A 27,895-nucleotide genomic window follows, 5' to 3' on the forward strand; every position below is an offset into this window, starting at 1 on the left:
CCTCACCAAAATTGCTCCTTCCACAATACTACGCGCAACGCTAATTATAACCACAATCCTGGTCACTAATTTCTGTAAATGAATAATTGACCACAAGTTTATTTTGAAAAGGAACCTAAGAAGTCGTTTGAAGATTCCTAGATGGACGAAATAATGCTGTGGTGCTGTGGCTAGCGCTGTGAACATCGTGAACAGCATTGAATCACTGATATTTGAACATTGTACCCAGTCATTATCACACTCAGGCTCTTCTATAATACTATCATGGCTAAATAATACAGGTTATATATATATTTTGACATTATTAGGCAGTGCTGTGGTCACACGCTGAACAGCAGAGCTGTGCGCTCATGTTGCGAGCGCCAGCCTTGGTTGCTCACTCACTACTGAGGCTCTCACACCCGGCAATGTGGACCATGATTTTTTTAAAGATGGCGTCTGTTTACAAGAGCCCTGAGGAAGCTGATGTGAACCCCATGTAGCTGCGGGAGTTTTGAATGGAACATGAAAAATAAAAACATCCGGAGACGCGTTGTGCACCCGAAGCCTGGGCCTGCAGGCGCATTGCGCAGTTAAAGGGTTAAGATCAAATCAAAATTTAAGGGAAATAATACCCATTTTCTATACTTTGTAGGCATAAGCTATTAGAAAATAACATTTACTACCCAGTGTTATTGCTATTTAATAATGAAAATCACACTAACATCGCTAGCTTGAATTTCCATGTTGATCCAATTGATTTTTTAAACTTTCTTAATATTATTTACTACAGTTAGAAAAAGTTGACGAAAAAATCTAATTTTTAAATTTAAGAAACATGATGAGGAATAAAGGGAAAAATAATTACCTGATGATTAGCAATATGAGTTCCAAATGTTTTCCTCTCCAATGCATACTTTGTAGCCTCGTCCAGGGCTCGCTGGCATATACCCACCGCTCCTGCAGCCACAGGAGGACGGGTGCAGTCAAATGCGCCCATTGCAATCTTGAACCCAGCTCCCTCACCTAAAATATTCCACTACAAATGTTAAAGTTACAGTTATAGTAACACTAATCAGTGATCTCAAATTTCCAGAAATGCTATTTTTGTTTACCAACATTATATATACATGTACATACACATATATATGAGTACAAATCAGAAACTTAAAAACAATTGCCAAACTGAGATTAGAACATGCAGCTGTTCTGTGGTATCCATACCTCAAGAACATCAATAAAAGAGAAAAAGTTTAAAGATGTGCTGCAAATTGGCTGCCAGAACTAAAAAAAAAAAACAGCGTTGAATGTAATGAACCACCATTTTCTGGCCGAGACCCGGAGGCTCCCCGGAATTATCCAGGCCGATATGGATATGTATAACTTTCTGGCATCAGTCAATGTGCATGGTGTTCTTGCCTACCGGAGACCACGAGCCAGAACCTGGCCCCATCAAAGAGGCACGAGGAACAATGGCCTATAGAAACCCCCGTGTGGTTGAGAGCAATCTATGTCGGCCATCGACCGGGTCTGGCACCCAGAAATATAGGCTCCCCCAAAAGAAACCCCAATTCTGGTGAAAATATTGCTACCGAAAGCCGAACGAGTGGACAGAACTCCCCAACGAAAATTAGCAAATGAGCATGATGTCATCAAGTTGCCGCGCCGCTGTTTGAGCAACCCCCCTCCCTGGGAGGGGGAAGAGGGAGCCCCAGACCCCTGCACTGGCGATCCAACCAGCAGTTCTTGGGCTGGATGTCAAAAAGACGAGAAAACAACGTCAATGACCAGAGGGAGGGATGCTGGAGAGCCTCCGGGTAAAAAAAAAAACAGCGTTGAATGTAATGAAACGCCATTTTCTGGGTGAGACCCGGAGGCTTCCCGGAGCTATACCGGGCTGATGTGTATATATTAGACTGTGGCAACAGTCAGTCGAAGGAGTTCTAAGCCTACCGGAGACCAGAGCCAGAACCTGGCCCCCCTCAAGAGAGGCACGAGGAGCAATGACCTAAAGACACCCCAGTGTAATTGGAAGCAGTCTTTGTCTGCCATCTACCAGGTCAGGCACCTAGAAATGTAGGAATTCCAAAACAAACTACTGTACTGCTGGTCAAATAAATTGCAAACCGAAAGCCGAACTAGCAACAGAACTCCCCAATCAAAACTAGGGAAACAAGCATGACGTCACCACAAACACCGCGCATCCGTCTGTGCAACCCCCCTCCTCGGGAGGGGGACGGGGGGTCCCAGACCTCCACGGGGCAACCCCCGAAACTGCCCAAGTCTCAGAACCTCTAACCCCGCCCCGACCCCGAAGCCTGCAGATGCAGAAGCAGGAGGGGGATAAACAAGGGGGGCGTGGAAGAACCAAGGCCGAAGCGACCAAAACCCCCAAGTCTGGGTCCCTACACAAGCAGGGCAGCATCGGGGCGTCCGGGAAAGCGACAAACCTGAGCCCGTAGCAACATCCTACCCTGCAACACGCGAGCTGCCTGCACCCACGGGAATTCATCAGCAGACTGGGTGAATGGAGTCACGAACAAGCAACAAAGCTCACAGGACTCAGGGTCGAATGTGTCACCGACCCAACAGGCAGCATGACGGAGGCAAAAACAAGGAAAGTCACCCCGAGACAAAGGGACAGAGCAAACCTCAACTCACACAAAGCGAGATGAGACGCAAGGGTCTCCACTATCAGACCCGAGAGCCCCCGGGGGGTTTCCCAGGGCCCCTAGACTGGGTCTGCTAAGGGTTATCCCAGGCAGGGCACTGCTAACCGGCGCCCCAAACTACCAAGCAAACTGCTAAAGCTGAACCCACGGGACGTGTCCACCTGTGAGGGCGAAGCAGGGGTGCCACCACACAAACGAACCTAATATAAGGGGAGGGGGGGAACACAAGGCAGACCCCCTACCAGGCAAAAACAAATATAAAAGAAAAACCACACAAGTGGACAACGTACCCAGAGGGAACAGAGCTGGCCGCTATCATAGGTGAAAACTAGCTACGCAGTACCTTGTGCCCCACCAGTGCTATAACTACCACTTACCCCAAGGTAAACAAGGGAGTAAAACCCCCAAACACTCGGGGCGGCCAAATGCCAAGCAGCGAAAAGCCAACAGAGGTAGACTCAAGGTGACTTGTGGAAGGCAACCCCAAGCCCCAAGGGCGGTACTTACAGGGCACTCAGGGAAGGTGACCCTAAGCACATGCAGCCCGAGTACCTGAGAATACTACTCCCAGCTCACATGACCACCATAAGAGCAGCACTGTAAACAAGTCACAGCACTGAGACAAGACCGGAGCTGGAGCCACACGACCGTGCATTATCCCATCAGCCGAGGAACTGGGGCGGGGATTGCCGGCACAGGGGTCTGGGGCTCCCCCTTCCCCCTCCCGGGGAGGGGGGAGCTGCGCAGATATGCGGCACGGCTCGTGTGACGTCATGCTTGTTAGTTCGTTTTCCTGGGGGAGTTCTGTCCACTCATTTGTCGATTTTTGTTGTTAACCAGAATAGGTGTTTGTTTTGTGGCGCTTACCTTTCTCGGTGCCTGTACCGGTCGATGGCAGATATAGAATGCTCTAAATCACATGTGCATTTCTATGGGCCATTGCTCCCCGTGCCTCTCTGAGGGGGCCAGGTTCTGGCTCGTGGTCCCCGGTAGGCCTAGAACTCCACCCACATCGACTGATGCAAAATAGTTAGGGTATCCATATCAGCCATGGATAGCTCCGGGGAGCCGTAGGGACTCCCCCCTGAAAAGGCACTAAAGACACATGCAAGGTGACCAAACACCACATCAAACACCCCAGTCAGGAGCCATCGACACAATCCCGCCAAGCGGGGAAGAGTAAACAAGGATGGAACAGTGAACAAGGGTAGCGGGGTGAGTAGAGTATCCCAAGAAGATACTCGCTCCAAACGCATGAGCCTAACTAGAGAAGCAAAGCACTACGAAGTATCAACGATGGGCGGTCCGTACTTCCAAGCAAAATTCCTGCCAACCTTTGAAGAACTGTGAGGCGTCGCCCAAGCATATAACCAGCAGAGTAGCGAATAATAACTAGTCTACCTTCAAGTGTTGTCTAGAACAGACATGCGAGACACCGTACCAACATTCAGTGCGCCCAACCCGCACCATTGCCCGCCAAAATATCACCTGCAACTACTGTATACTGTTATGATCTCAGCCTACAGGAGAAACGAGTCTCCTCCCTTGAGAGTTATTCATCAAGCCTGACCTGATTAGAAGGTCTAGCAAATATTGAGGTGATAACCCATATGTAAAATAGTTGCTTGGATATGATGAACAATTTAAGATTATGGGCAGTGAAGAAGAAAACAGATAAATGACTGGCTAGGAGATGTGGACATTTTGCTGGAGGCATGAGGCTCGTTTCTGGAGGGCTTTGACCTCACTTGAGGCCAGACATCGCAGGGGGAAAGCCGCGCTCCGTTTGAGCTCCCGTCAGAAAGGAACCCCTAGTGATATATCTCCAAGAGAAGAGAAGTGTGTAGACGTGCCAGCTGTAGAATCGAGCTGGGAACGTTGTGGTCTCAAGTCCTGGTCGACGAGGAGAGTATTAAGCCGCCCAGAGACATTATTGTGGGCCGTGGAAGCGCCCTGACCAAGCTCTGTCAGAGGGATAGCCCCTCGACTAGACAATCTGTGGTAAGCACGATATACGCCAGTTCATAGTGATTGCTTGTAGTCGGTCGTGTGCCCAGCGACAGTAGCTATGTTTATTTATAAGTTAGACATGTTTTGATAAGGCAGAAAGCCTAAAATAAGAGAGTGGAGACTGAGGAACACGGAGCGACGTCCGTCCCCTCTGAGCGCTGGCAGGTGACTGAGAGCTCCTGACGGCGGAGGACCCTCCCAGCGTGAGTGAGGACCGCCGGACGAGGTGGAGCATGGCCCCGCCCAACGGGGGAGTCCACTCTCACTGTATGTAGAGGACAGATAGAGGTTGGAGGCAAACATATTGTGTGATTATTTTTGTTTGTGTTTTAAAGGGGAAACATTTTTATTGGAGTGTCGATGGGTTGCAGGTTTGTCCTTGGGGATTGAGGAGATCATATCACATAAGGAGAGAGTGGGGAGTCACAGCGGCTCAAGTGGGTGTGTACACGTGACAACGAGGCTAAGTGTTGGAGCCGCATCCCCTAAACGTGTGACGTTGAGCCCCTCTCCAAGAGCCAGAAGTGCCCAGTGTGATCTCCTGGTGAAGTATAAGCACTCTACCGAGTTGTGGGTTGGGTTGTCCAGAAAGAAGGATCAACGACGACAACGCCACCAACACACATCTATAATAAAACGCAACAAAAGATAAGTAGTTCCTTAGTGTTTGTGTTTATCGACCAATCTCCACAAAATAATAGAAACTGGGATAGTGGCACACGCCACCCTTGCGGCACATTGTGGGCACGAATCAATGGGCATAAAAGGGATAAGCACAGAATCAGGAAAGACCGGAGGAATGACCTGCACGGTAACAGGCCCGGTGATGTGCGGAACCAATTACCACGTAACGTGGTGGTGGGGCCCCACGATTGGTGCAAGGGCGGGTTGGACATGTATGTGAGTGGGAACGGATGGTAAGAAACAGTAGCTGCCTCGTACGGGCCAAGAGGCCCTCCGCAGGTCCACTGTACTTATGTCCGTATGTTTGTACGCACAAGGGGACACAGGAGGAAGTGAGCACCCAAAGGAGCCACAGACACTAAAAAGAACCTGATTTATATCAGAGGGGAAAGGAAGCGAAAAGCACCAAAAAGCCATGTGGAGGAGGCAGACGCCACCCACAGGAGCAAACGTAAAGAAGACAGAGCCCAGGAGGCTCAGGAAACTGCACAACCATCAACTGACAGGAGAGGCGGGGCCCAAGAGCCAGAACTCAACTCACGCAATCACAACTAGGCAAGCACCCCACCAAAAGTGAGAACCAGCACTAGGCGGACAGAAGCGCCAGACAAGACAGCCTCACCTGCAGAGCAGACACACGACCGTGCCACAACACAGGCGAGCCAAGTAACATACTAGGAGCAGCGCTAAAGGTGTGCCCGAAAGTCATGCATACTCAAGGCAGTAGGCATAGTATGTACCGTTACCTGAATAAAATGCGAAGTCGAAGGAGAAATACGGCTAGAGGCGCGCACCCTGCAGAAGACGAAGCAGTACAGAGGGGAAGGAGGCGGCGCCACGCCAAATCATCCCACACCAAGAAGCAGAGGAAGAACAAAGTGACACCCCCAGATATAAATCCAAAACACCCTCAGCATCCAGAGGGCCATGACTGGAAGGAGAAACGAGCAAGAAGCTGTAGAAAACCATGAGAAACGATGCGAACACATGAGCATACCGCCCGTAAACAAAACGCACACCGCGGCCCCAGCACACGAGGTACGAAACGCACCACCCGTCCACCGGGAGGCGTGGCTTGTACACCAGGCGGACACATAAATCGTACACACAACGTACAGACATCGTATAAACACCAGGAAGGCATGCGGAACGAAGACAAACAACGCCGAAACTGGAAGTAGAGACAACGCAAAAACAAAACATTGCGAAAACGAAGCAAAAGAAAACAGATAATGGAAGGGAACCAACAAGGCCGACAAAAGACCCGAGGGAAACCACATCAAAAATCAACAGACGTTCCAATAATATTGGAAGGTACAAAGAGACTCGCGAACCAACGAGAACTACAACAACCACCCCTGACCAAGGAACATGCAGGGACAACGATACGAAGCGGTTTAGGCACTATGTACTAGGTCAATATATAAATCCATCAATGTTTGTTTCACACCTTGTATGGATGTACCTTACCTGATTTTTTTTTTTTTTTTTTTTTTTTTTAACAGCATCGCGACGTAAGAGCGAAAAGGGTAAGGAAAAGGGAGTGAAACACCCCCAGGAACGACGGGACTGACGAACCTGAAGGAACACGGAACCGAACCCAGGGAGGGGTATACCCGAAAACAACAGGAACACAGAGGGAAGGAACAACCCCACTGAGGAACTGCCAGCCCCACACCAAAGGTACAAAGACCCAAGAGGGGCAAACGGGGCCAAGGCCCCCGAGGCAACCCCTCCCTAACCCCGGGAACCTCGACTGCATGACCCAGGGCCGAGCCGCACCCCCAAAGCCCCAGCTTAACAAGAAAAAGCCGGGGCAGCTGTGCAAACACTAATGAAGGGAGCCCACTGGTCAGACCCATACGGCACGGCTGGAGGAACTGACTCGAATGCCTCCGCCGCCACCCCGGAAGAGGAAAACCCTCGAGACCGCCCGAGTCTCAACCCAACCAAACCCCGCCCCAACCCCAAAACCCGCCTATGGTTCGGAGCAGGAAGCAAGGGAGGATGTGAGTAGAACAGAAGGGGAAGAACAAGAAGCAGAAGGAGCCAGAGTCGAAGCGACCCCCACCCCAAAGTCCAAACCCCAACCACCAAAACGGGGCAGCCTCGGGGCATCCGGGGCCGCAAACAACCAAGAGCGTTGCAGCAACCTACACGCAGCAAGCAACGCCGCAGCCGCCTGCACCCAATTATCAAGACCAGTGGCCTGGGTGAAGGAGAGCGTGTACCGACAACAATCATCGGACGACTCCGGGTCACAAGAACAAGGACCCAACAGGCAGCATGGCGGAGGCACAACCGGTGAGTGTCACCCTGAGACAAGGGGACAGATCAACCGTCAAACTTGCAGGATGCGAGGGGGACCCCGGGAACACACCTAGAGGACCACGGAGCCCCCGTGGGGTTTCCCAGGGCCCTTAGCCTTTGGTACACGCTAAGGGAAGCCCAGGCAGGGTACCGCGAACCAGCGCCCAAATCTACCAACAAACTGCTAAAGCTGAACCCCCGGGACGTGTCCACCCACGGGGGCCAAGCAGGGAGTACCGCCAACAGAAAAATTCAAAAGAAAATCACCTAGAACAGGAAAGGGGGACCATAGTAAAGGCAGACCCCCACCAGGCAAAAACAAAAACAAAAGAAAAACCCCGCAAGAGGAAAACGTACCCAGGCGGAACAGAGTCGGCCGCTGTTAATAGTGAAAACTAGATGTGCAGTACCCCGCGCCCCTACCAGTGACGAAAACTACCACCTACCCAGAGACAAACCAGGGCAACAAAACCCCAGCCGACTCCAAGGGCGGCCCAGTACCGAGCAGTAAAGGACACAGCAGAGGTAGAACCCAAGGCGACTTGTGGAAGGTGGCCCCCAAGCCCCAAGGGCAGTACTTACAGGGCACCTAGGGAAGATAGCCCTAGACACATGCAGCCCGAGTACCGTGGAACCTTACTCCTGCCTCACACCTCACCGGTAGAGACAGTCCACACCACAAGGCACAGAACTGAAACAAAAACCGGAGCCAGAGGCACTCGACCAGCCAGTAATACCATCAGCCAAGAACTGCCAGTTGGATCGCAGCTTGGAGGGTCTGGGGCTTCCCCTTCCCCCTCTCGGGGAGGGGGGGTTGTGCAGACGGTGGCGCGGCAATGTGATGACGTCATGCTAGTTTGATAATTTTCTTTGGGGAGTTCTGTCCACTCGTTCCGCTTTCAGTAGCAATAATTTCACCAGAATAGGGGTTTGTTTTGGGGCGCCTACCTTTCTGGGTGCCTGTCCCGGTCGATGGCAGACATAGAATGCTCCCAATCACAAGGGGGTTTCTATAGGCCATTGCTCCTCATGCCTCTCTGAGGGGGCCAGGTTCTGGCTCGTGGTCCCCGGTAGGCAAGAACTCCTAGCACTTTGACTGATGCCAGAAAGTTATACATATCCATTCAGCCTGGATAACTCCGGGAGCCGACGGGGCTCCCCCCAGAAACCAGGGCAAACACAAAAATACTAAGGAAGGGAGCCCACTTTTTTTTTTTTTTTGTATTACTTTCTACCACAGACGTGGCCACACTTTTACAATGCTAACCAGCATATATACATTTTCTTCTGTCCTCCATGGACAGGGTTAGAGATGTGTTAAACATATAGTTCAGGAGTTTATTGAACAATCAACCACAGAAGGTGATTTGGTGCTTTTAAAATGCTAAGCTAACCTACATACGTAAATACATAGATACACAGATTTACGTATGCCCTACAAAGTGTTCGATGTGTCTTTTACACCGTGTCATTAATGTGCATTTACAAAGGTGAAATGTAATTCTGATCAGCTTCCATATATACTTTATACACATACATACCCCCACACACACACATACACATACATATACATATATACATACATATATACACACATGCATTCACATACATTTGTCTCTCTTACTCTGATGGGGTGAGATAGCTGATAGGGAAACTAGTGTGCAATTAGGCACTTAATCACTGAAGGTGATTAAGGTGCTTTTACAAGTTCAGGTGATATAGTTACATCACATACATACATTGTATAATTGATACATTACATGGTTAATCTTGGGTACAAGTCCAATATATCATTAAGTGTTCCAGTACTCATATAGTAATTACACAGTTCAGCATACCTTAGCCAAGGAGGGCGAAAGTCAGTCAATCTGGGACATTCTACAATATAATGTTCAAGAAAGTGCATGTTTTCTCTTTCACAAAGTTGACACATTGTGAACTCAACATTTAGGTTTTGAGAAAGCTGCCAGATACGTCTATATCCCAGGCGTATTCTGGCCACTATAACATCACATTGCCGGGTTCTTGTTCTATTAGTCCCATTTGTGAATGTCTCCTCACGATATCTATCATAATATTTAATGCTACAACTTCCAGGTCTTTGTGAATTTGTTAGGTCGGTGAGATCTTCATTAGATATTTGTTTAAGTATTTTCTTTGTCACTGCTAATGAAACACCCATATCAATTTCTACCACTGGTTTTCTACAGGCTGTCTTTGCAAGCATATCAACAGTGTCATGCTTTGAGATGCAAACATGTGATGGTATCCATAGGAATTTAACTTCAAATCTGTTTTCTTCAGCAGCTAAAACATTCATTCGAATATCACTGACTATTTTCTGGGTGTCACTACTATGTGCATTCAATGCCAGGAGTGCACTCTGCGAGTCACAGTATACAAGTCCACTGCCTTTGTCTTTTAAAAATTCAGTGGCAAGGTATATGCCTGCAAGTTCGGTTTGAGTTGTACTTGCCCAGTCATTGACGTGCTTCATTGCTGTATGTAGAGAGAAGATTGTTCAAATATATTACATGCACATCCGGTACATCGTCCACCTTCTTCTACAGAGCCGTCGGTATAGCACTGATACACATCGTTACCCATACTCTGAGTACTTTCAGTGATGCTTTTCCGTGTTAACTATTTTAACCCTTAACCCTTTAGTTGCGCAAGATGCTTTGAGTGACTTGCAGTAAATTGAGCTCAGCATCATATGATGCTTTTGAGTACCGCGCAAGATTTAAACGGCCCGCGGATACACGGGGTTCACCACACCTTCATCAGGGCTCTTGTAAACAGATGCCATTTTAAAAAAAAATCATGGGCCAAATTCCCGGGTGTGAGGGGCCTCAGTATTGAGTGAGCAACCAAGCCTGACGCACGCAGCATGAGCTCACAGCACTGCTGTTCAGCTTGTGATCACAGCATCGCCTAAAAATGCCATAATATACATGTTCTTGCTACTATTTAGCAATGATATTATTACAGAAGCCCCCTGACTGTGATAAAACTGACCAGGGTTCTGATAATAGCAGGATTGTGGTGATATTTAGCGCTGTGCTCCATGGAGGGAGGAGTAATGCTGTGGGAGGGAGGGTGGTGGCGTCATCTTCTGACTGTGTGTGGCCACCTTTTATTGACTGCACTCACCATACCAGCTTAGTGGTTCACTATGGTGAACACAAATGTAGATACTTATATATAACGTGTGTATAGAGGGTATAAACAGCAATAGGAATAGGTTGGGAGCCGCCATTTTGGTGAGGGAGGTGCGTCATCTGCACGACTTATCATGTTGTTTACTGGTGACCACTATGGTCTTTGGTACTCCTGGCCACCGCACACCACACAAAGACAGCAAAGAACGCCACACAAGGCAAACACCGCCCAGGAATTTGAGGCCAGAGAAGCGTCTATCCCAGTTGACATTAGCTTACGAACTGAAGGCAGCCAGGGCGGTGAGGTTCGGGGGGCCCCCCTTCCCCCTCTCGGGAAGGGGAGGGCTGCACGGACGACCAGCGCGGCAGTAAATTGTGATAATTGCTTGTTTGTTTGTTTCCTTGGAATTGTAGGGAGTTTCTACCTCTCCGTTCGTTTTTTTGTTTCAATTTCTTACCATGTGGGATTTGCTTTCTTACGCCTACCTTTCTGGGTGCCTAACCCCGGTCGATGGCAGATAAGGAAAACTCCCAACCACAATGGGGTTTTCCAGGGCCATTGCTCCCTGAAACCTCTCTGAAGGGGCCAGGTTCTGGTGCTGGTCCCCGGTAGATCTGAACTCCATAGCTAATGTCCCGGTCTAACATAACATACATTAGCCCGATAAGCTCCAGGGAGCCGTAGGGGCTCCCCACAGAAAAGAGTAATGCATTCATATGTTGAAGTTAAAGGACAGGTATATTTTGCTCACAGGACCATAGCTATTTTGTAATACAGTACAGTATATTTAGCATATATTAAAGTTATTACAACAACAGACAACCATCATTGGAAAACACAGAACATGGGTGGAAGGACAGACAGAGATGCACCAAGAGAGCTGCTGAGGAAATATAAAGGTGGAGACAGACTTAGTAAATATAAGAAAATAAAGTATTAATCCTTAAAGTTAGAAATTATATAGTGGTAGTGTTACACTTAACCATTTTCTCATTACATTTCACATTCATTGAGCAACAAAAATAAAATAAAGAGTGCAAAATTACCACATACTAAACATTACCTATGAGAACATTTTCCTTGGGCACAACCACATCTTCCAGCGTAAAGCCACTAGTGTTAGCACAGCGCTGACCCATGTTAATCTCTTTACGCCCTTTGGTCAGGCCTGGTGAGTCAGCATCAACAATGAAACCCGTAAAGGCATTTGCAGCTTTACACGCTGGGTCTGAACTGTGAAAAAATTCACATTAGCATTTTTAAGTATCAATTCTGTCATATATATGCAATTTTATACATACTGCATTAGAAGGGGATGCCAAATATAGAAAACAATACTGTACTCCGAAAATGGTATTTTATCTCATAAAGCAACATTCCTTCTTTGAAGCTACTTCAATAGGCCAGCATTGAATGTAATGAAATGCCATTTTCTGGGCGAGTCTTGGAGGCTCTCCAGAGCTATCCAGGCTGATATGGCATTATTAGCTTTCTGGCATCAGTCAAAGTGCAAGGAGTTCTTGCCTAGGGACCACGAGCCAGAATCTGGCCCCCTTAGAGAGGCACGAGAAGTAATGGCCTATAGAAACCCCCGTGTGTTTAGGAGCATTCTATGTCTACCATCAACTGGATCTGGCACTCAGAAAGGTAGGCGTTCCAAAACAAATCCCGGTCGAGGCCAGAGAAGCGTCTATCCCGGTTGACACTAGCTTACGAACTGAAGGCAGCCGGCGCGGTGAGGTTCAGGGGGCCCCCCTCCCTCTCTATTTTTCCTACTGGTGAAAATATTGCTACCAAAAGCCGAATGAGTGGACAGAACTCCCCAAACAAAAATTAGCAAACGAGCATGACGTCATCACGTTGCCGCCCCCCCTGTCTGCGCAACCTCCCCTCCCCAGGAAGAGGAAGGGGGTGCCCCAGACCCTCGCGCTGGTGATCCAACCGTCAGTTCTTAGGCTGGATGTCAAAACAGGCGAAAAAAAAACGCCGACCAGAGGGAGGGAAGGATGCCGGGAAGCCTCCGGGACTCGCCTAAAAAATGGCATTTTATTACATTCAATGCTGGTTTTCTGGGGGAGCCCCGTCGGCTCCACGGAGCTACCTCTCCAAAGATAAGGAAAAAGAGGGAAGGACACGGGAGGCGGACACCATGCACCCTAAACTCAAAATCAAAAGAACTGGCAAAACCAAAGGACCCTGTGGACAACTCGGGAGACCCGAACCCTGGAACAGGAATGAAGGAAGGGAACCCGGGCAACCCAAAGCTCGTCCACAGCCACAGAGGCCAAGACACACAGATAACAGCGGAGAGCCGCAACCGAACAACATATGATGCACCCCTGGCGTGACCAACAAAGCATCAACAACCTAAGGACCCCTCCGGAAAGCAGCAGACCCAACTATCGCCAGAAAAGGAGACGGCTGCAAACGAACAAAACAACCAGCCTACCACCAGGACCAAACGAGCAGAAAAACACCCGTGCCGAAAAGGAGCATGAAACTCCCTGACCTGACCCCCAGAGGCCAATGCCAACAGGAAAAGAGCCTTACAAAAGCAATCCTGAACCAAAGGGGCCATGACAAAACGAAGAGAAGAGAGAAAAAGAGAGCACCCGACCAGGACGGCCCAGGAGGCGCACGAGCAGGCCGGAGGTGAAACAACGCACAAGACAGCTTGCAGAACGTAGCAGAAGTAAGATCAACACCGAACACAAGCTGCAGTGGCTCCACCAGCGCTGCACAATATGAGGTGACAGTATTCAGCATAAGATGACAGATCTGTAACAACTATGAAAGGAAGGACAAGACAATCATATCAGAGACCGAAGTACACCTATGCAGTGATAGGAAAAACCGGAAGAACCGCCAGGAAACTTCATACTGCTGCCAAGACGAAGCATGCAGGAGGGAGACCAACAACGAAGTCACCTGCGCCCCATACAAGTGATGATAGACTCAAGTCAGAGACTCCAGACGCGAAGACTCGAGGAGAAGAACCAGCCTTGTACCGGGCTGGACCAAACTGCTGAAAAAGGTGGAGCCGCAGGAAGACCCTTGGGTTCAAACACCGAGCAAGCAGTACCTGAAACCAAGGCTGGGCCGGCCACCAAGGAGCCAGAAGGACAACTCTTTCTTGGTAAGTATCCAAGCGAGCCATGACCTGGAACAACAGCTGAACCGAGGGAAAGAGGTGGGGGAAAGAAAGAACCGTGGGCGCCCTATCCCGCTTGCAGTCGGGGAGGGGTGCCACATATACCCAGAGAAGGGTGCGAAGGAAGGCTGTGGGCTGAACAACACCTTGGAGAACCATAGAAAAACCAGCCCTGGCACAAGGCCAAGGCAAAAGAACAACCCACAAGAAGGTCACCGAGACAGAACAAGCAGCACACACTACTGGAAACCAAGTAACCTGGACCCCACAAGAAAGGAAAGAGCTGCCAGCTGCAATGACCACCTAACAGGGGCCAAGGGAAGAAAATCCCTGGTGCCGGAGGCAACCAAGAAGCCCCACCAATGCAACAACCACAGATAAGAGAAACAAAATTAATACCAGAAATAATAGCCCTGGATTATAGAGAACACAGGAAATCCAGGGGAAGCAGGAGACGCCAACAGAAAGAAGTGGCGCAAGATATGGTCTAGGGTATCCGAGACAGCAAGCGAAATGGAGCCAAGGAAGCAATAACCCCAAACGCAGGCAGAAGCTCTACCAACACCACACAACAAAAGGCAATAGCAGACAGCAAGAGAGAGACTGAACAAGAAGAAATGACAAAGAAGTGTGCCACATGCCCAGATAACGAAGAATGAAGAGAAAGAATGTGGTAGTAGAAAATGCCACCAACTCTTACAGACCATTGCCATGAAGAACTGCAATTGGGACACCATAAAGGAATGCAATTCCCGGTCCATTGCAGACATGAATACTTTCATACACGAGTTTCATAGGCCATTGCTCCCTGTGCCACTCTGAGGGGACCGTGTTCTGGCTAGTTGCCCCCAGTAGGCATGACAACTCCATATAACTGAAGCCCCATACTAATATTAGCTAATTTAAGTCCAATAGCTCTTGGGAGCCAATGGGGCTCCCCCACAGAAAACAGAAAACAGTGGTGAATGTAATGAAACACCATTTTCTGGTCAAGCCCCCTTGGAGGCTCCCTAAAGCTATCCAAACTGACAGGTACTCACCTAGTTGTGCTTGCAGGGGTTGAGCTTTGGCTCTTTGGTCTAGCCTCTCAACTGTCAATGAACTGGTGAAGAAGTTTTTGAGCCTACTAGGCTCTATCAAATCTACATTTGAAACTGTGTATGGAGTCTGCCTCCATCACATCACTGCTTAATGCATTCCATTTACTAACTACTCTGACACTGAAAAAATTCTTTCTAATGTCTCTGTGGCTCATCTGGGTACAAAGTTTCCACCTGTGTCCTCTTGTTCGTGTTCCACCCGTATTAAATAGCATTGACCACCCTGCCAATTCCCCTGAGAATTTTGTAGGTGGTTATCGTGTCTCCCCTTACTCTTCTGTCTTCCAGGGACATGAGATTAAGCTCCGTTAGCCTTTCCTCACAGCTCATACCTCTCAGCTCTGGGACTAATCTGGTGGCATACCTCTGAATCTTTTCTAACTTTGTCTTGTGATTAACTAGGTACGGACTCCAGGCTGGCGCTGCATACTCCAGGATTGGTCTGACATACTGTAAGTGGTATACAAGATCCTGAACGATTCCTTACACAAGCTTCTAAAGACAGTTCTTATGTTGGCCAATCTAGCATATGCCGCTGATAATATCCTTTTGATGTGGGCTTCTGGAGACAGATTCGGTGTGATATCAATCCCAAGATCTTTCTCTCTATTTGACCCTTGCAGGATTTCACCTTGCAGATGGTACCTTGTGTTCAGCCTCCTGCTCCCTTCGCCTAATTTTATTACTTTACACTTTCCAGAGTTGAACTTTAGTAGCCATTTTCTAGACAATTTCTCCAGTTTGTCCAGGTCGTCCTGTAGTCTTTGTCTATCTTCATCTGTCTTGATTCTTCTCATAATTTTTGCATCATCAGCAAACATTGAGAGGAATGAGTCTATACCCCCTGGAAGATCGTTTACATGTATTAGAAGCAGGATAGGTCCAAGTACAGAGCCCTGTAGGACTCCGCTGGTGACATCTCGCCACTCTTATGTCCCTCACAGTTACACGCTGTTTCCTGTGGCTTAGATACTTCCTTATCCACTGAGCACCTTACCTTACTCCTGCCTGTTGCTCCAACTTTTGTAACAGTCTTTTATGGGGTACTGTGTCAAAGGTTTTTTGACAGTCCAAGAAAATGCAGTCTGTCCACCCTTCTCTTTCTTGCCTAATTTTTGTTGCTTGGTCATAATATTCTATTAAGATTCTATTAATATAATCTATTAAAAATTCTATTAAGCCTGTGATGCATGGTTTACCATCTTTGAACCCATGCTGGTGTGTTACAAAGCTATTTCCCTCCAAAATGTGCCTACTGGAGACCAGCGCCAGAACCTGGTCCACTCAGAGAGGCACAGGGAACAATGGCATATGAGCACTCTACATTTAGAGTATTGTCATGTCTGCCATCGACCGGGGACACCACAAGAAAGGTAGGCGAGACAATACAAACCTCCAACTGATTGAAAATTGCAACCTACGTCCAAACAGAGCCAATGAGCTCCCCAAAATTAAACTAAACAATGAAACAACCAAATCGTAATCCAACTAGCCCGCCCCCTCACTGAGAAAGGGGAATGGGAGCACGCTCTGGCGAACTGGCCATTCCACTCGCAGCTTGCAGAATGATGAAAACAGCCGATCGGAGGGTTGGAGTCCTATTGGCTCCCTGAAGTTCACTTGCCACAGGTATGTAAAAGAGGGAAATACCTGGGAAGCGGTAGCGCCACTTATCTCAAGATGAAGAAGAGACAACAGGCCGTAACAGACATCCCAAAGTAACACGAGGCTGGAGAGGGCCTGGAACGTTGACGAGATATTTGGTGGCTAGGACCCTGTCTGAGGACCAAAACCCCCGTACCCGAATGTCGACCCCAAGCATATCCCTAAAAACTGCAGCAAGATCAGCAGATGTTCTAACACCACGAGCACAAGAGTAGACCGCAGGCTGGCTAGACCTGAAAACCCAGCGGACAACCTGAGACACACAAGCCCTGGAACAGGGAACCAGGGAAAAGGGAAACTGGGTCCACCCAGAGAGCACCCACAGTCAGGGAATCAGTGCCATAAACAAGACACAAAGCATGATGCACTCTCGGCCTAACCAACCAAGCATCAACAACCTATGGACCCCTCCGAAAGCCAGCCGTCTCAATCTTCGCCAGAAAAAAAGGAGAATGCTGCAAATGAACAAAACAACCCCCAGGGCAATAAGAACAGAAACCCCTGGACTGGAGAAGAGCATGATGCTTCCCCACCTGACCTGAGGCCAAAATCAACAAGAACAAGCCTTTTATAAAACAACCCCGGACCAAAGGAGCCATAACAAACCAAGAGGAGGAAAGAAGAGAGAGCCACTGATCCAAAGACCAGGACGGCTTAAGCAGCGGATGAGCAGGCTGGAGGTAACAAATGCATGGGAGATCTCCTGGAACGGAGCAGAAGAGAAATCCACTCAAAATGTAAGCCAGAGTGGCTCTGCCAATCTCGCACAAGCAGCAGCAATAGTATTCGGCAAGAGATGCTGGTCCAAAATGAGCCAAGAAAGAAAGAAAGGACACCACCACCAGCACAGATACAGACAACACCCACCGAAGGGAAAGGAAACGGCGGAAAGATCGCTATTCCGTCACTGAGACGAAGACCGCAGGAAGGACACCTTCTCAGAAGCTACCTGATCACCAAACAAGTGGTGATACACCCGAGGCAAAAAAAACAGACACAAAGAGCGGAAATCAAACTCTTCCTCTTTTTTTTGAGGAAGATGAACCAGCAAGGTACCTTACTGGCCCGACCCACTGAAAGAGTCTGAGCTGCGGAAAGACTCCTGGGACCAGACACTGAGCAAGCAGTGCCTGAAACGAAGGCTGGGCCGGCCACCGAGGGGCCAGGAGAAGCCCCCTCCCCAGATAGGATACAAGCCGAGCCAGAATCCTAAGCAACAATTGTGTTGGGGTACTGTGTACCACAATACAACCAAAGAATGTCTTCAGCAAAGGGCCCAAACAGAGGAATCCAAGATTCCTGAATAGCCCAAGTTTAGGCTCTCTACCCCAGTGGACAGGTTTAACAGGGACGAATTGCCGAACACACCAGAGAAGGGAGACTCTGGCCGTGCAAAGACAGAGTTAGAGGGGGCACACAGGTAAGAGAAACCCCTAGCACATGCAATCTGAAACCCCCAAAGAGCCAAGCTCACTCAACAAGACAGAAGCAAAACATGCATGTGAAGCTTATAACAAAATAGGAAAGAATGTACAAAAGAAATGGCCTCCCTCAAGACAACCAAGTCCAAGGATGGCCAGCATTTCGCTTGAAGCTTTGAGACTTGCTCACGAGTTGGCATGACCGGAAGCACTACAAGCTGTGAAGACACTGGCATCAGGAACAGAAATGACTAGGGGCGCTGGCTGAGAACCTGGTTCAGGCCAACCTGAGGTGGTGGATTGTCACCTGTTGCCTATGTCTCTTATGAGAGGGGGGGGCCAGGTTCTGGTTCAGGTCCCAGGTAGGCCAAACAGTTCTTTTCACAACTTATGTGACTTTCTAGTTTGAAGCAGTCTCAGGAAGATAGCTTTAGGAAGCCACAAAATGCCCCCTCCAGAAATCTATTAATACCAAATTATCAATATAAAAATAAACCACGACCACTTTGTATAAATCACAAATTAATATCACAATTTTTAGTGATGTTAAACCAAGAAATATACTCCTGAATACATCTTACCTTGTGCGAGCAAGAATAAAGTACCAGTTGGCAACTCCACCATTTGTGATCCACATCTTCTGGCCATTGATAACATATTCATCTCCTTTCCTTACAGCACGAGTTCGCACACCCGATACATCTGACCCTGCACCAGGCTCAGTCACACCATATGCCTGAAGGAATGTTTGATATTGCCAATAGATTTCATGCATGGTTGGTTGTTATCTTACACTAAGTGTATTTCCCCCATCATTATGAAAGTACAGAATTCTCTACTTCTAAAACATTTTTCAATGTCTAAAATTGCAACAACCTGTAAATAAACTACTTAAATCTTTTGATTATACAGTACAGGGTATTAACTTCATGCACAATGTCAGAACAGAAATTAGCTTCTCCATAAATTTGTCCTTATTATGAAAATTCCAACTGTGTGAGGGTAGGGTTAACTTTAATGCAATACGTGTTATGTGAGGTGGTTTTTCAGAATAGTATCCACTCGATTTAACGTCCTCTTATTTAACAATCTGCCAGTTCCATCGAACGGTTTGGGAGACTGGTATCTGGAGCCTCATATACCAGTCTGGCAGTCGATATAACCATAGGTCAGTACTGGGTTTGCTTTGGCCAGCGCGTCCTCACATGGCAAGCAGACCACTGACCTCGATCGTGCAGAGTCGTCAATTAAATCTTGGCTTTCTTTTAAAATGATAGTTTAATGAAGTAAATTCTTAATTATTATTAATACAAAAATTTGAAACAATTGTAATTAAGCAAATTTTTTTGTTTTCTTATTAAATACCTTTTATAGTATAGGCACCAGGTATTTTTTTCTAAGGACATGAACGTACTGTGTCGGGCCATGTTTCCTCATTGTTTACTATGGACTCGCACGGCTAGCTTCAATTTTGAAGGACATTACTGTCTCAGAACGTTAGCCAGAGATAATTAGATTCAGACAAAAATTGACAAATTCATGACTTCAATGGTCCATGAAAAATCTTCATCTACAAGCCATGCTGCACTCACTGGGAATTCAACAAGCCATGCAGCATCTACCAGCAACGAGTGCTCTACACTGCAGGTGCCATGCTGCACCTGCTGATGCTGAATTCCCATCAACAAGTCGTGCAGCATCTGCCAGCAACGAATGCCTACAAGCTGTGCTGCATCCACTGATGCTGAATCCCCATCAACAAGGCGTGCAGCTTCCACTGGCAATGAATGCCCTACAAGCCATGCTGCGTCCGTCGATTCTGAATTCCCATCAACAAGTCGTGCAGTATCCGCTAACGATGATATAAAATATGATTGAAATGCATATAAATTAGTGCCAAAAGTGTTGATAGAGTACAATACTTTAAGTGTTAATGAATAATTAAGCCATGACAAAAAGATATACTGGACAGTGTAAATACTGTACAGAAATAAGTTAAAATTGTACAAGTGCATTACAGCTGTTAATCAACTTTTTTTTTATTAAGTGCAGAGCATTACTCGCACATGAATTAGTAGTAGGCCTAGCTGTTATATGAAATGAATGCCTGAAAATAAGTGTACATACATACATACAGTATGTACACTGAACAATGTAAAATAAGCACTGCAGAGGATGACATAATCTTCACAGCTTCATAAAAAACCAGTGTTGAATGTAATGAAACGCCATTTTCTGGCCGAGTTCTACCCAGAAAATGTGGATAGAACATAGAGTGGATAGAACTCCCACTACCCAGTGGGAGCTCTATCCACTCGTTTGTCTATTTTCGTCGTTTTAACCAGAATAGGGGTTTGTTTTGGGGCACTTACCTTTCTGGGTGCCTGTCCCAGTCGATGGCAGATATAGAATGCTTCAAAATCACACGTGCATTTCTATAGGCCATTGCTCCTCGTGCCTCTCTGATGAGGCCAGGGTCTGGCTCGTGGTCCCCAGTAGGCCTAGAACTCCAACCACATCGACTGATGCCAAAGTTAGGGATATTCATATCAGCCTGGATAGCTCCCCCAATAAAGTCAGTCAGTTTATCAATTTTATTACAGTATTACAACATACTATTTTTTTTAATGATAGCCCATATTAGTCTCTGCAAATGTATATTCTATCATTAACAGAGAAACGGTGAACTCAAAATGTTGTCTTGGCTAGCTGTGGGTTAGTGACAAGGCTCCAACACCATTGTCTTGGCTAGCTATGGGTTAGTGACAAGGCTCCAACACCATTGTCTTGGCTAGCTGTGGGTTAGTGACAAGGCTCGACCACCATTGTCTTGGCTAGCTGTGGGTTAGTGACAAGACTCCAACACCATTGTCTTGGCTAGCTGTGGGTTAGTGACAAGGCTCGACCACCATTGTCTTGGCTAGCTGTGGGTTAGTGACAAGGCTCCATCACCATTGTCTTGGCTAGCTGTGGGTTAGTGACAAGGCTCGACCACCATTGTATGGCCACCTGCCACACCCTGTGTCATAACATTAACAATACATAACCTGTATTGTACAGGCTAAAACAAAACACATCTATAAAATTTTATTGAGAAAACATTAACAATCATGGATTGATAGACACAAAATATTTCACAATACAAAGGAATGAACCAATTTTTTTCCATCCATCTGTACTTGAACAGATCGTGTTCATGCATTATTCATGCAGTAGCCAACAGCTGGCTTAATCGTCGGCGCGGCACTAACTTGGAACGCAATTACACATTGAACTTTATTTCATTTTAGTTATATAAAATATATCTTACCTGAATGTTACTTGAAATATTACGGACACTTCAACAACTTCGAAAATACCAGTGCTCACCGCACTTAACAAGCTGGTACAGCACCATATAGGCCGTTAAATCGAGTGGAAACTGTACATTCCTTGTGCAGACTGAGGATTCACTTTCCTTATATTGTATTATACTCCACTTAATAATGCTTAATAAGTAAAGAAGTAATGGATAATTTGCTAGACTCACAAAAACCAAGCACTGACTGTAATGAAATGCTTGTTTTTGGTATAGCTCCTGGGGCTCCATGAACTTATCTTGTGCTGAGATGGCTCCAGCTAATTGATGACATCAGTCATGGAAGTTTGGTTTGGCCTATTGGGGACCAGGGCCAGAAGCTGGCCTCCTTATAGAGGCAAAGGGAGTGAATGACCCCACCAGAAGAGCATCCAGAAAGTCAGCAAAACAACGGGAGGGTCTTCAGAAAACAAAGCCTCGAAGCAACCAAACAACTCTGCAATGATTCACATGGAATACAAACATTCACTCAAGCTCAAAACTCGTTAGTATCAATCGCCATCACCAGGCAGCCTGGCTCCTGCCTAAAACTGAATACATGTCAGATCTGGAGCTGCTGAACACCCCAGTGATGAACTGACCAACCTGGAGGGAAGGGAGAGGAAACAGGGAGACACTGAGGCTCTACCAGAAAGAGGAATTTGATTATATTCAGTGCTGGGAATCTGGGAAAGCCCCCTTTGGGGCTAGCTGAAGATTACCACAGAGAACAAAAACTGAACTTACCAGCGAGAAGGAGAAGCAGCAGGCACATGGACTAACAAGAAAAACCAGGCCAGAAAACACCACCATGGAAGCTGCTAACACTTCATCTATGCTACCTGTATCAGATGCATCATCACTGAACCCAGAAAACAATTCATCTATGTATCATCTATATATATTGGAAATGGCATAAGTGGGCAAGAGTGGTGCTCAGAGCTACAACTGGAACGCTCGCTGTATCGTCCTCATAGGTACTATATAACTTGCATCCGATCTTTGTGTTAGGTCCTTATTGCGCCTAGCTTCATCAATATCATGACCCTTATGTTCTTCAAACAATAAGGTCTGAATTTCAGTGACAGAGAGCGATCTTTCAACAATGCGTCGGACAGGTGTTTGGGAGCCAAAGGCACGTGCGCCACCCATGGATGCTCACTCAATACTAACCCAGCCAGCAGCCCTAGGACATTCTGGGAATTTTTTCCAAGATGGCTGCCTTTCACTGCAGGTACCAAGAGTCCATTTCGTACCCAACCTACAGCGAGCACGTTTCGACCGTGTACAAAAAAATAAAAAATACTGTACTTTTGTCAGGTGGCGCAGTAATGGGCGAATGGCATTTGTCATTTGGCACAGTGCAGTGGTTAAACTGGGTAGATTGACATCTCCAAAGAAGATAATTTCTGGAACTGGGTTTGCTAGGTTATCAAGGATATTCTCTATTTTGTGCATCTGCTCAGTGAATTCATCAACCATTGTGCTAGTCAGAATTGCATTTCTCCTTTATAAACGCACATTAATGATGCTATGTAAAAAGAAACCTTGAACACTGTTTATGTGGGACAGACGTAAACCTGTGTATTTGTTTGTAGGTTAGATTAGCATTTTAAAAGCACTACAATCACCTTATGTGGTCGATTGTTCAATAAATCCCTGAATTATATGTTTAACAGATCTCCAACCCTGTACATGGAGGACAGAAGAAAATGAATATATGCTGGTTAGCATTGTAAATGTGTGGCCACGTCTGTGGTAGAAAATAATAATAATAAAAAATTGCATCTGGCAGTTTATATATTAGTATAATGATTTGGTTTTTAGTATTTTTCTATCTTGATTCTAAGTACCTCTACCACCTCATTAGTTGAGTTTAGTAACTCTGTGTGTGTGAGTATGGTCTCTCAAGATTCTCCCACAGGTGACTTCAATGGCTCATTGCAGTGCACAGTGCAAAAACTGGCTGATGTGACCTTTTAGCATGGAGTAATCTCAGGAAGAAAGCTTCAGGGAACCACAAGGCCTCCCTCCAGAAAAAACTGCCATGACTTAATTAATTTTTATTTTTAAACATTCATTGTATTACCAGTAAAATTGCAATGCATCCATTCAATTCAAATTTAAGAAATGGTAAAAAATTCAGAACTTACACATATTAGAGGTTCTTCTAACAAACGCCCCAGATACTTCTTCTTCTGCTCTGCATTACCCGCAAGGATCACAGGAATTTGCTGTAAGTTAAACAATGGTTAGACAGGCTCAAATTTGCGTCTTCAATGATTCAAGTGAATTAAATTATTAGACATGCCAATATATGCAGTTTATTATCTGATTAAAAAAAAAGCATTGAATGTAATGAAACGCCATTTGCTGGCCGAGGCTCAGAGGCTCCCCAGAGCTATCCCAAGCTGATATGTATCTATCAGCTTTCTGGCATCAGTCACAGTGCATGGAGTTCTTGCCTACCGGGGACCACGAGCCAGAATCTAGCCCCTCAGAAAGGCACGAGGAGTAATGGCCTATAAAAAACCGTGTGGTTGGAAGCATTCTATATCTGCCATCGACTGGGATCTGGCACCCAGAAAGACAGGCGCCCCAAAACAAACCCCCATTCTGGTGAAAATATTGCTACCGAAAGCCGAACGAATGGACAGAATTCCCCAAATGAAAACTAGCAAACTAGCATGGCGTCATCACGTCACTGCGCCACCATCTGTGCAACCCTCCCCCCTCCCCGGGAAGAGGAAAGGGGAGCCAACACGTGAGGCCTCACAGGCAACCCAAATGCCTTCAACCAGTGAGGCTTCAGCAGCTGGCAGTCAAAACTACTTTGCTTAATAATCTGTACTCTGTACAGTAATTTTAAGTGTTAATTTTAGTGTTGTGTTAGTATAGGTTAAGTAAATTGTTAAGAATTCTTAACTTCAAGATGTGTTGCATCAATCAAGAAGACAAACACCAACAAGGCAAGTTGAGGTTTCTAGTTGAATATTTAATAATTATATGTGGCATGGCAATTCAAATTATGTTGTTTGTAGTATAAAAATAGTTGAAAATGGTCACTTTTGGACTCGGAGGTGAAAAAGTACAGTACAACCTCGATTCAACGTACCCCGACTCAACGAATCTCCGGCTAGTTCGCACCTTTTTCAGGCCGGATTTACTCACCCGGTTCGACGAGTAATGGTACTTTCCCATTCCATCACAGGTTACAATTAATAATTATTTCATATGACAAGTTGGATCACACAAGTGGACTACACAAGTGGACCACACATGTGAACCACAAGTGGTCCACAAGTTTACAGTTTTGGGACAGAGTTCACAGAGTGGTGGAAACCTTTCTCATTCTATCACAGATTACAATTAATAATTCCTTCATAAGACAAGTTGGATCACACAAGTGGACCACACAACAAATAAACCATATGAACCAAACACCAGCCAGAATGGTCCACGTAACAAGTAAAGCATATTAACCAAACACCAGCCAGAGTGGTCCACACAAGTGAACGACTGAGTGTCCATGATTTTCGTACACTGATTTGTAGCACACGTATCTTTGTACATTAATTTAAAGGCTGAAGCGTGATTACCTAACCACATGTGGTAAAATCTCCTTATAGACATTTTCTGTGATGAAACAAGATGAGTGAGGGTGGACAGATAAGAGAATACTGTACTGTAAACCTCACTTTACAGTGAGGTTGCACTCACTTTCGTCTGTGTCGTCATAGCTCAGTGACCCATGACTTTGAAAGTTTCATATTAATAAATAATTTCTAAAACCAGTGTTTTAATAGCTTTTTATTATCCTAATTAAACTAAACTAAATAAAACCGAAAATATACTGTAATATGATAGACATCTGCTATTTGAGAAATTACTGTACGTTATTGGAACAACTCAAGCGTGAGTGGACGGGTCTAATCCCTGTACACACAGCACCATGCATGTTTCCTTCGATTTTGTCACCACAGTTCAGCGATTACAGCCTCAAAATAATAAAATTAATAAATCAGTTCTAAAATAAGTTTTTTTATATCTCTTATTATCCTCCCTCTCTTATTATCCCTCCCTCCTTCTCTCCAGCCCTCCCTCCCTCCCTCTCTCCAGGCCTCCCTCCCTCCCTCGCTCTCTCCATCCCTCCCTCTCTCCATCCCTCCCTCTCTCCATCCCTCCCTCTCTCCATCCCTCCCTCTCTCCATCCCTCCCTCTCTCCATCCTTCCCTCTCTCCATCCTTCCCTCTCTCCATCCTTCCCTCTCTCCATCCTTCCCTCTCTCCATCCCTCTCCCTCTCCATTCCTCCCTCCCTCCTTCCATCCCTCCCTCCCTCCTTCCATCCCTCCCTCTCTCTCTCCAGCCTTCTCTCCATCCATCCCTCCCTCCCTCCCTCCCTCCTTCTCTCCATTCCTCCCTCCCTCTCTCCATTCCTCCCTCCCTCTCTCCATTCCTCCCTCCCTCTCTCTCCATTCCTCCCTCCCTCTCTCCATCCCTCTCTCCATCCCTCTCTCCCTCTCTCCATCCCTCCCTCCCTCTCTCCATTCTTACCTCCCTCTCTCCATCCCTCCCTTCCTCTCTCTATCCCTCCCTTCCTCTCTCCATCCCTCCCTCCCTCACTCCATCCATCCATCCCTCCCTCCCTCCCTCCTTCCCTCCCTCTCTCCATCCCTCCCTCCCTCCCTCCCTCTCTCCATCCATCCCCTTTCTCCCTCCATCCATCCAGAATTTAAGAAACAAATCAAGTTAAACAAAAAAGTTAACTGGGTCAAGCAAATTAGGCTTATCAGCGAGCCAGTCCCTTCACCACCACCGACATACCTCCTCACCCCTACACCCCATACACACACTGCTTCACCTCAACTTAACATCCATACCTCTATCGCTCCCTCCATCCATCAATCCCTCCATCCCTCCCTCAAATCATCCATCCATCCATCCATTCCTCCATCAATCCATCCTTCCATCCCTCCCTCCATCCTTCCATCAATCCATCCATCAATCCATCTCCATCCTCTCCTTCCCTGGCTCCCTCCCAGCCACTGCCTGCCTGCCTCCCTCTCTACCTCCCTCCCAAGCTCTGCCTACCTGCCTGCCTCCCTCCCTCCCTGCTTCCCTCCCAAGCTCTGCCTGCCTGCCTCCCTCTGTGCCTGCCTGCCTTCCTCCCAAGCTCTGCCTGCCTGCCTGCCTCCCTCCCTCCGTGCCTGCCTCCCTCCCTCTGTGCCTGCCTCCCACCCTCCCAGCCTCCCTCCCTGCCTACCTTCCAGCCTCCCTCTCTGCCTCCCTCCTAAGCTCTGCCTACCTACCTCCCTCCCTCCCTCCCTCCCTGCCTGCCTGCCTGCCTGCCTGCCTGCCTGCCTGCCTGCCTGCCTGCCTGCCTGCCTGCCTGCCTGCCTGCCTGCCTGCCTGCCTGCCTCCCTCCCTCCCTCCCTCCCTCCCTCCCTCCCTCCCTCCCTCCCTCTGTGCCTGCCTCCCTCCCTCCCAGCCTCCCTCCCTGCCTACCTTCCAGCCTCCCTCTCTGCCTCCCTCCTAAGCTATGCTTGCCTCCCTCCCTCCCTGCCTGCCTCCCTCTGTGCCTGCCTCCCTCCCTGCCTGCCTACCTCCCAGCCTCCCTCTCTGCCTCCCTCCTAAGCTCTGCCTGCCTCCCTCCCTCCCTGCCTGCCTGCCTGCCTGCCTGCCTGCCTGCCTGCCTGCCTCCCTCCCTCCCTCCCTCCCTGCCTCTTCCTGCCTGCCTGCCTACATTTCAGCCTCTCCATCCCTGCCTGCCTGCCCATCCACCCACCAGCCAGCCATCACTGACACAATGAGTGCATTTGGAGCCGACATGGTGCACGGATTTTTCTTGATTGTGCAGATATGTCCAACAAAGTCACGGAATGAACACTCCAGCCTCTTGACAAATCAAAACAGTGTTAAAATTAAAGTTGCAGTAATTTTAGTGTACAATAGTTTTCAAAAACTGTATTGTAGTACTCAACATACAGCAGAACTACTTAACACAGTGTTAACGGCATAATACACTACAGTATGTATTTACTGTACAGCATTCACAACTCCACGAGCCTTCAAGATGGACATAACTCCAACAATAAGATAAATAACAGATGTAACACAGTATTTGTTAGAAGAGTAATAATATATAGTACAGTATATAATATGATAATGCATTTTTACTGTCTACAAGAAAAAAAAGACACTGACACAAACGCCTCCTGAAGGTCACCTCTTGCAGTGAATCCAACGCTCCAATGAACTGGGGTTGGTCCCATATAGTATGTTGAATCGAGGTTGTACTGTACCAGTATCCAAAACAAGTGAATATCCGGCTGGGAGTCCTTCCCATATAGTCCGGACAATCGAGTGGAGACAGTAGAGAGAAATCCAAAATATTTTTTCTCCT

General features: G+C 47.2%; 1 protein-coding gene across 4 annotated transcripts in view; it reads right to left on the reverse strand.

Annotated features, from left to right (window-relative positions):
* Mcad (Medium-chain acyl-CoA dehydrogenase) overlaps positions 1-27,895 on the reverse strand; it is a 73,618-nt gene that overhangs the window by 12,987 nt on the left and 32,736 nt on the right. For all 4 annotated transcript variants that reach the window (XM_069334463.1, XM_069334465.1, XM_069334466.1 and 1 more), the window contains exons 5-8: positions 23,645-23,725; positions 18,736-18,890; positions 11,881-12,050; positions 848-1,005 (exon numbers count right to left, since the gene is read on the reverse strand). In XM_069334463.1, the coding sequence (XP_069190564.1) occupies positions 848-1,005; positions 11,881-12,050; positions 18,736-18,890; positions 23,645-23,725 (564 nt within the window). The remainder of the gene's footprint in view (positions 1-847; positions 1,006-11,880; positions 12,051-18,735; positions 18,891-23,644; positions 23,726-27,895) is intronic.

Source organism: Procambarus clarkii, chromosome 31, assembly GCF_040958095.1.
Source record: "Procambarus clarkii isolate CNS0578487 chromosome 31, FALCON_Pclarkii_2.0, whole genome shotgun sequence".
Classification (NCBI taxonomy): Eukaryota; Metazoa; Arthropoda; class Malacostraca; order Decapoda; family Cambaridae; genus Procambarus; species Procambarus clarkii.